Here is a 9,815-nt window from a genome sequence, read left to right on the forward strand (position 1 = left end):
GGTGGAAAAGTATAGGAACACTTCAGTTTCTATTTTCCTTCCCACAGGGCCGGCTCCATGAGCAGTGTGAAAATATTTATTTTTCTTTGTAGTACTTGGCTAAAGACACCAAATATTGATATTGTACTTAAAGTCATAGCCCTGTGATGTCCCGTGAGGCCAGACTTTCCCCTCTCCCTGCATGTAGGTGAGAAGACGGTTTGATTAACTGGTCCATATTAAGAAACTTTTAAGAAGCTCTAGATCACTTATTACTAAGTCAATTAAAATACATTCAGCATTTTCTTTTTATAGTCACTGATTTCATTTTCAAAATGAAATTCATTTTGTTCTCTAAGTCAGCAATGTGAAAAGAAACTATAAATTTATCATGCTTGCATATTCTGATTTAGAGGAAATAAAAGCTTTGTCTTTTCTTTTTCCTCTTGTTTTATTTAGTTATTTATTTTTTAGAGACAAGGTCTCCCTCTGTCACCCAGGCTGCAGTGCAGTGGCACTATCATAGCTCACTGCAGCCTCAAAATCCTGGGGTCAAGTGATCCTCCTACCTGTGGAATAGCTGGGACCACAGGCCCCTGCCACCACACCCGCTGTCTTTTCTTTCTTTAATAAAGTATTTAACAAAGAAAATAAAACAGCTGTGGTCTTTAAGGGTTGGTGTGCAGAATTTCCCATCTTTAAAATACCATTTGTAGTACTATCAGAGAAAGCAGGGTCATTGCAAATGATGACTAATGTCAGATTGTGAGAAAATTGGAACTATTTTACCAGTGGCAAATTTAGTCTGGGTTGAGTTATGGTATAAAGTGGGCAAGCTTGTGTGAAAACACATCATGTGCTTCTACATATTAAGCTTTGCATTTATTTTGTAAAACTGAAACTATACAAAATGTGGAGTCTTAAGTATGGTTTTAGGGGGTTTTTTCCATCTTAGGGAAGGAAAATTTTAATTACAAAATTTCCAAGCACAGAGGAACCAAATTTACCAACAAAGTATAAACTCTTATTCCTAAGATAATTCCTTCTCAATTTCCTTGTTCTGTTTGTAGATTGAAGACATTCTTGCTTTCTCTTTGAATATATTTTGCTAAAACTTTTAGCTTGTGTTAGTTGTAAAGGTTATAGTAGAAGTGTTTGTAGTGTTAAAAAGCAAAGTTTCTTGGTGTAGAAAACCCTTCCTTGCTTCCAACTTTGGAGACAGATCCCTAGATATTAAAGTCAGAGAGTTTTAGAAGAATAAACATTTCAGGCCTCAGATTTTCACATACTAAAAGTTCTCATTTCTAGGAAGTTCTCATTATGAGCTATGCCAAGGGGTAGCTGCCCCAGACAGAAAGGGGTTATGTCCCTATATCAAATTAACTCAAATGAATGCATCCCTATGAAAAAATCTTTTGTCTTCAATTTTAGCATGGTATTTATGTTTCCTCACAAAGACTAGAAAGCATCTTCAAAATGCCCTGGTTTCTCCTTACTGCAATATTTCTGTGAAATGGCCTCAGTTGACTCAGGAAGAAAGTGAGGCACTTAGGGAGGCAGGCATTAGACTCTTGCTTCTAAACCCTTCCTGCTAAATTATCCATCTTGTACCCGGCTTCTAAGGCTTCTGAAGGTCTTCACAAAAACCACTGACAGCATAAAGTCCAGGTGCCTTTGCATGAGACACATGCTCCAGAGACCTCCTGTTGCTTCAAGCTCATTTTTATGCTTTCTTCCTTGGGCTTAGCTGTGTTTTGTGCTCTAATTTTTGCCCATGCTCTTCTTGGCTAGATTATCTTTGTCTTTCTAGAGCTGTCAGTCCAACACAGTATCCACATGTGGCTTCTGCATACTTGGAATGTGACTAGTCTAAACTGAAATGTGCCCTAAATGTAAAATACACACCTGGTTTCAAAGATTTAATAAGAAAAAAAGTGTACTATCTCTTAATAATTCTTTATCTTATGACACAGTATTAATATTATTATTGATCATATTATTTGATATATTGGGTTAATAAGATATATCATTTATCAATATATAAGATATAACATTGAATAATATATCAATATTATATTGACAAATTTTTATATGTTGGATTAAGTAAGGTATATTATTAAAATTAATTTCACTTGGTTCTTTTTTATTTTTAAAAATGTGGACATTATTATAGCAAACTTATTTATTTTCCCTGCTTCCCCTCCCCCCTTATTGTAGAAAATTTAAAATTACTCATTATGTTTCTGTGGGATGCTGCTGCTCTAGAGAGCTCCTCAAACTGCACAACTTAGATTAAGCTCAACTCAGTGAAGCTTTTCCTGATACCCCAAACCCCATTCCATTCTGAATTAATAATTTTCCCTCTGAGTCATCACTGGACCCTGTTCTTTTCTCTTTAGCATGGCGCGATCCCTGGGCTCCACCCAACTGTGATATTTCTGAGAGCTGAGACAAGTCCATTTCGCTGGGGTTTTCCCTGTCTCTACCCCTGAAACTAGCATGGTACCTGGTGTACCCAAGATGCAACTAAAGAACAAATAAATGAAAGAATTAAGAGGATTTTATTCTATTTTTTTTTATTTGTCTGTAACATATCCCCAGAATAAGAGGGTTTTAAGCTATTAGAAAAAGAAGTATGGTAATGAAATTATCAGAGAATCTATGCTTTCTATTTCTTTTGTTTTGAGACACTGAGAAGTTGTTAAGCATGGCAACGTATGCGGGGAGGGGTTGCTGGCTGAATTCAGAGGAGGCTCCAAACTTTGCTTGGCTTAGCCCTTTGAATTCCTAATTTTTTGTAGACTTTTTAGAGCATCCTGTTTCCTTCTCACTTTCTCGTCTGCATTTTAAGTTCAATTTAAATGGTTGTCATAGCCTATTTACGCACAGTACAGTCCAAGGAAAGCAGGAGCCTCAGCCTTGGCATTATTAGGCTGGCCTGCAGGGGTTTGTCATTCACTCCCAAAGTCAGATGTAGGGCGAATGTCTTTGAACTGTAAACTCTTTGGGCCAGGAAGGAAGGGCTCCACTTATATACCCAATTACCCAACATGAATCTATTTTTTATTTCATTTTTATTTTTATTTTTTTGAGACAGGGTCTTACTCTGTCTCCCAGGCTGGAGTGCAGTGGTGTCATCATAGCTCACTGCAGCCTCAAACTCCTAGGCTCAAGCAATCCTCATGCCTCAGCCTCCCGAGCAGCTGGGGCCACAGGTGCACGCCACCACACCCAGCTACTTTTTTTTATTTTTTGTAGAGAAAGGATCTGGCTCTTGCTCAGGCTGGTCTTGAACTCGTGGTCTCAAGTGATCTTTCTGCCTAGGCCTCATAAAGTGCTAGGATTACAGGCGTGAGCCACTGCACCTGGCCAAAAGTCTATTTTTTAAAGATAAGAGTTTGAATTTCTGTAGCTTCTTTTTGTATATGAGCCTTGGTGCTTTGAAATGTTAAATTTTCCTTAAAGCTGTTACCTTGAAAATAGTATTTTAGGGGAAAAGTATTTTCATTCAGTTAGCAAGTACCCAAAAAGGACCCATCTTGGACTGCTGGGTCAGCCATTTTGACCAAATTTAAATAGCTAGTTTAAGTAGAAACACCCAGCAACATGCAGGATTGAGCAAAATGTAGCCACAGATTAAAATTTTGCTAACCAACTGAAAAAGTATTGCTAAGGACTTACCATACTTCCTTGTTGTAACTTAACTGCTATCCTAATGGAATTTTAGGTTTGAGATCATGAAAAGCTAATTGTTTTGTTTGTAGAAAAGTTGGTATTAATATTTTAGCACTGTGTGATGATTATATTATTAGTAGAATAATCGAGTCTCAACATTAAAGGAAATGTTTTCTGCTGTGGTTTCCTTAACAGCTTCCCTTTTTTTAGTGATTGCTTGTGCTTCACTAATTTCTATAACCAAGCTGGAGTGGAATCCAAAAGAAAAGGTAACATTTAAGTTGTTCTCATATGACTGTTGAGCCTGGTTATGTGACACTGTGGCTGGGCAAAGCCTAGGAAGGATCACTGTCATTTCTTAGGACAAATTGCAAAAATGTGGATTAATATGGTATATAATCAATTTACTGTCCAATTATTTGGCAATGTATATGTAGTAATTAAGCAGCACCGTAATCCCATTTGGTTCCTGGGATTATTTTCAAATTTTTGAATTACTGATTTATTTATTTATTTCTTTCTTTCTTTCTTTCTTTCTTTTTTTTTTTTTTGAGACAGGGTCTCGCTCTGTTGCCCCGGGTAGAGTGCAGTGGTGTCATCATAGCTCACTGCAACCTCCATCTCCTGGGCTCAAGGGATCATCCTGCCTCTGCCTCCCCAGTAGCTGGGACTACAGGTGTACACCACGCCACCCAGCTAATTTTTCCATTTTAGTAGAGATGGGGTCTCACTTTCGCTCAGGCTGGTCTCAAACTCCTGGCCTCAAGCAATACTCCTGCCTTGGCTTCCCAAAGTGCTAGGATTACAGGAATGAGCCACTGCCTCCAGCCCTCTGATTTCTTTCTTAACCATTTGAACTATCTACACTTAGTGAAAGAGGTTGGACACTTAAGGATGGGGGACAGTGTGAATGAAGATGTGTGGAGGCCCGAGGATACATGAAATGCCAAAAGCAGAGGGGATGAGATCAACTCCAGTGTAGTGGGTAGTTCATTTCAGGAGAGGGTGAGAAATAAATGTAGTCCGAGATAACTTTGCAAGGGAGTAGTGGCTTTCTTTAAGAGGCAGGCAGAGAGGCTCATACTTGTCATGGGTGACCAAAGTAAGCCTTTGAAAACTTTTGAATAGGAAAGTAAATAGAGTACTATTGGCTGAGTATTAGGCAGAAGTAATGCCTGGGAAGAATTGAAGAGAGAGCTCAGCATTAAGAGGGCAGGGAGAAGGCAGTTCAAATCAAGATGAGCCTGGTTTGGAAGCGATGGGGGAAACGTATTTGAGGGGTGCTGGCAAGTGACTCACATGAGAATGAAGGGGCATGATGAATTAAGGATGACTTCTAAGTTTTTATCTTGGGTGAACCAAAGAATTTATTCCCTTGACCAGGTAAGGTCTCTAACAGGTATAAATAATTTTGTAGGCAGAAGTGGATGACTTTGGTTTTAGAGTCCTTGACTCAGGCTGTTGTGAGACATCAAAGTGAAATGTCCAGTTAGGAACATGGGACTAGACCTCTGGTGGGATTGTGATTCGCCAGAGCATAGGGTAGTGTGACTGATAATTTCTAGACTAAACATCAGAACACATGGAACTGAATGTTTGGAATTGAGATCGACTCCTGCAATTAGATATCTGTAGTGGTGGTTCATCTAGATGCCATATAGGAGAATTAACGCTGCCCCAGGAGAGAAGAGAGTTAGTGAGAGAACAGCAGGAGGTTTTTTTATCCTCCCAAGGGGCAGGTGAAGGAATGTCTTCAGTGAAGGAGAATTAAAGAGAAGGAGTCATGGACCAAAGAGAAGAACCAGAGCTGTGCTGTGTAGTCAAATTCATCGACTCTTCTGCTGGGAGATGGTGGAAGGAAGGGTAGCCGTGGGATAGAGGGTCCCCAAGGAAGTTTATAGTTCAGAGGGACAAACAGCCAGTTGTCAACTGCTAAACGTAATACTTTGAAGAATAAAAGAAATGCTGAGCGGAATATTGTGGAAATATCGAAGCAACAGCAATGAACTCTATAATAACTATGGAGTGAGAGAAGATACTATCCCGGAAAGGACATTTTTCAAGGGAAAGGGAGAGGGTTAAGCATGGCACATGTAGCTGAACAGTCTTTAGGAATGAAGTCCCTCAATTTCTCAATTTGGGCAATAAGGGAGCCACTCGTGTTTTTCAAAAAGCAGTTTAATAAAATGTTGGGGTTAGACGCCAATTGCAAGAGGTTGAAGAAATGGCGAGGGCAATGGTTCATTCGCTCAGCTAGCAACCATGTGTTTGCTGAGTCCTATTCTGGACTGGACGTGAGAGGAAGAGGAGAAGCACCGTGGTGGCTGGAGTGGGCACAGGGCGAGAGGAAGGATTTCCCAGGAAGGAGGATTCTGGCGTTGGGGAGGCCTGCCCAGACGGTGGGGACGGACGCTGGTGAGGAAGACAGGGATCCAGACAGGACTTCAAAAAGTGCTTCCTTTGAACGTAACTTTAAAATGGACAAATTAGTTAATAGATTAGAGCTAGACAAAAGGCATTTTTCCCCCTGAGGTGTGGGGAATTCGCCCCATGCGAAGGGGGTTCAGTTCCTCTTTCCATTGGTGAGACCCGCTGAGCCCTCACCGCAGACTTTCCCGGGTGTGCTGCGCGCTTCAGCCACCGGAGGGCGCCCTTCCACCACAAATCAGCCGCCGGGACGGCTTGTCAAAGCCCATCCCCAGGCAGTTCAAAATCTGTTATATTCCTCTTTCTATCTTAAAAATGTGACCAGTACTTGGTTTTCTATTCACTTTATAAATTACTGTGACACTCGTGTATTGCCTTCTGTTCCAAACCTCAACGGATGCAAAAAGAAAAAAAAAAAAACCCGAAAAATGAATGCTTTACATTATTAGTTCACTGAATAATCGTTTAGGTACTGCCCCAAACTTCTGTATCGTGCTTGAGAGCTTTCCCAGCACATTTATGGGCATTGACTCACTTGGTAGGGAGGGTCAGGATTAGAATGTCATTGTCCCATTTCATACAGCAAGGAGATTAGAGCTTCACGTGCATTCACACATGTGTAGTGGAGGAGTAGAGACAGGTTCAATGCACTTTCATTAATATCATGCCAAAGAAATTCCACCCCCCCCCCCAATTCTGTCTCTATTTCTAGAAGCCATCTTCATTGTTAGGGCATGATATGGGTTGGGGCGGGTCTCCTGGTGCTGGCACCAAAAGGAGGAGGCCTCTGTTCCCTACCCCCTAATGTAGGCTGGTCAGGGTCTCCCCAGGGTGGCCTAGGATGAGAACAATGGATGCATGACAACATCCCTGGCATGGAGAGCAAAGAGCGGTGTCCACGAAAGTGTGACACGTCTTCACTAAATGTTTGTGGATGAAAACACAATTAAGAAAAAAAAAAAACACTGTCACCAGAGAACTGACTTGGACTGCACCACATTTGTTTGCTCACACTTGCAGCCTATAGCAGAGCAGAAAGTGAAGTAGGAAAAAGAAATTAAGCCATTATTTGAAACCAGAGGAGGCAAGCTGACAGTCCCCAGGCCTCGAATGGCATGTGAGCTAAGGCAGACATGCATTTTTGACTTGCACAGAGTTTAAAAATGCTTTTAAATTAGTTACCAGCATTAAAAAAAATCAGGAGATGGCTCCCTATCTTCCCTCTCTTTTCACAATCAGTTTTATTTATTTTTACTAATTTTCTGGCCTTGGTAGGCAGCTGAGTTTGGAACCTCTGATTCAAGCCATTCTCCTTCTTGGCTTCCATTCTTTCGTTCTTGCCCCCAGAAGATATGCAGTTAACATGTGGATGTCTTGTTATTAGCATTTACTTTGCAGATATATTTCCCTTATAATGATCAGTGGAACTATTTTCTGAATTAACAATTTCTATAGAAACAGAGGAACACAAAACCTAGTGGCGCTACTCAGCCAGTTTCATCTAGATGCATACACTTATTTTTTGGAACAGCTGCGGGTGTGCTATTAAGTGTGTGCCCTTCAGCTGTGGAATTCCCAGTGGAGGGAGACCAAGACATGTCTTGTATGGAAAGTTCTTTCTTCTCCTGAGTCCACATTTGCTTCCCAGTGTCAGCCATTTTGTAGTTCTTATTCTGCCTTTTGAAGTTCTGTAGAGGAAGTCTTAAAACCAGAGTGTGTGACAGTGGGAACTTTTGGAATAATTGCACTCATGTTCTCATCAGGCGGGTGCCTAGGCATTTATTTACATAGCGTTGCTTACTATATTTCCTCAACGTTCTGATTTATGCTCACTGGACAGCTTTTTCCTCTAGTCTAACCTTCTCATTATTATTTCAGTATGTATGCTAAAGTGAGAAAATTCTGTTTCTTTTTCATTGCTATTAGGATTATGTATATCACGTAGTGAGTGCGATCTGTGAATGGACAGTGGCCTTTGGTTTTATTTTCTACTTCCTAACATTCATCCACGATTTCCAGGTAGGTATTTATCAATTCAAATGTTATACATTAGTATTAGTAAAAATTCACAGAAACTTTCTTGCAATTTATTTTATCTTTTGAGATGGGATCTCACTATGTTGCCCAGGTTGGTTTCGAACTCCTAGGCTCAAGTGATCCCCCTGCCTTGTCCTCCTGAGTAGCTGGTGTTACAGGTGCACGGTACTGTGCCCAATTGCATTTTTAGAAAGAGCACTTGTTTTCTTTTTACTCTTAATGCATTTGGAAAAAATATGTAAGTATTGTGCAACTTAGTTTATTAGCTTATTCCCAAAGGGAAGCTTCTTTAACAGCTCTCCCAACCAATGACATTTTCATGATCCTCTGACATTTGATATTAATAGTCATGTGTCCTGGTTGTTTTGTTTTTGAGGAAGTCTCATTTACTAATTCCAAATAATAGAAAATATTTCTTTTTAAAAACAAGCCATAGTGAGGCCAGCTCTTAGGTGGCACAAACCTGTTACAAATGTCATTAGTATTGGAATTGTTTAACTTTTAAATGTTTTTCTTTTCATTTTTTAAAAAATAGGGTGTCACCCTAAGGATATCCACAGAAATCAATGGTGACATTTGAAGAAAGAAGAATTCTATCTCACTCAGTGAATGTCGCCGATAATTTCTAGAAGTGGTCCAGAGGACAGGCAGGGTTTTGATGCTGCCCTCATTAGCGTGTATCTGCGGCACATCCAGGACTTGAATTTCTTTAAGAATTCCCAATAGTTGTACTATTTTCAAAGGTATGTTTTCCTAGAGAATGTAGAGCACTTGTGACATTGTAGCAATGTTTTCATAATTTTCTAAGTAGACACTTTTTTATATTAACAAAGTCATATATAGAAAAGATGAGGTGTTACAGAAAATGGAGAGCTCTTATTTTTGTACAGATTCTGTTGTTGCTTTTTCTTTGTGTGTGAGTGATTTATGGAAATACACTAAATGAGGGCTTTAAATGTAGGACATTTGTTACAAAGTAAAATCAGGGGATATTCATTTTTTAATTTCATTTTTAGAGAATGAACTGTATCATTGTTTATTATGAAAGCATTTATAAAATTGAATTTATAACGATCATATGCCCAAATCACAAAGATTTAGTTAATAAATTAACACTAAGATACTCTGATTTTTTGCCTGAACTAAGCAAAATGCTTCTATTGAGAGGTCTTTGTACTACTATGCACAGTAACTCTAAGTGACTAGGGGAGACCTCAGTTTTGAAATCCTGCCTCCTTGTTTCTCCCTGTTCACAGGGCGCAGCTTGTACCCTTGCTGCTACACTTGATCTTAGCCAAAAGGCCAGGAACTATATCCTTGCTGCTAACTGGCAGTCCCTAGTGGGCGTGATTCCAGGTGGGGTGGATTCAGCAAGGCAGATGAGAAACTCTAAAACCGTCCTTTATTGTCACTGGCATAACTTGAAGTATAGTCTGACTCAGAAGCTGAAACTCACACCTCAAATTCATTTTTTGCCAGTAAACATGCAAAGAGGACAAAGGCCCAAGAGTGAGACATAGATCAAGGAGAGAAGGGGGTGGCCCAAGTTTCTGGGTGCAGGGTGCTGTTTAATGCCTGTGGGTGGATGTCCACAACACCTTAGGAAATCTGCAGGCCCGTCGTTAAGCAGGACCTGCAGACTCCACCTTTTCACCCAAATAATGAAAGACAAATGAAAAGCAAGTCATTCCAGAGGA

General features: G+C 40.0%; 1 protein-coding gene across 1 annotated transcript in view; it reads left to right on the forward strand.

Annotated features, from left to right (window-relative positions):
* The window catches only part of DRAM1 (DNA damage regulated autophagy modulator 1), a 29,491-nt gene extending 20,605 nt beyond the window's left edge, over window positions 1-8,886 (forward strand). Inside the window, exons 5-7 of the mRNA XM_069490410.1 lie at window positions 3,865-3,923; window positions 8,008-8,100; window positions 8,654-8,886. Of these exons, the coding sequence (XP_069346511.1) occupies window positions 3,865-3,923; window positions 8,008-8,100; window positions 8,654-8,698 (197 nt within the window). The 3' untranslated portion in view covers window positions 8,699-8,886. The remainder of the gene's footprint in view (window positions 1-3,864; window positions 3,924-8,007; window positions 8,101-8,653) is intronic.
* Window positions 8,887-9,815: the final 929 nt, after the last annotated feature.

The sequence above is a fragment of the Eulemur rufifrons genome, chromosome 16, assembly GCF_041146395.1.
Source record: "Eulemur rufifrons isolate Redbay chromosome 16, OSU_ERuf_1, whole genome shotgun sequence".
In the NCBI taxonomy this organism is placed as follows: Eukaryota; Metazoa; Chordata; class Mammalia; order Primates; family Lemuridae; genus Eulemur; species Eulemur rufifrons.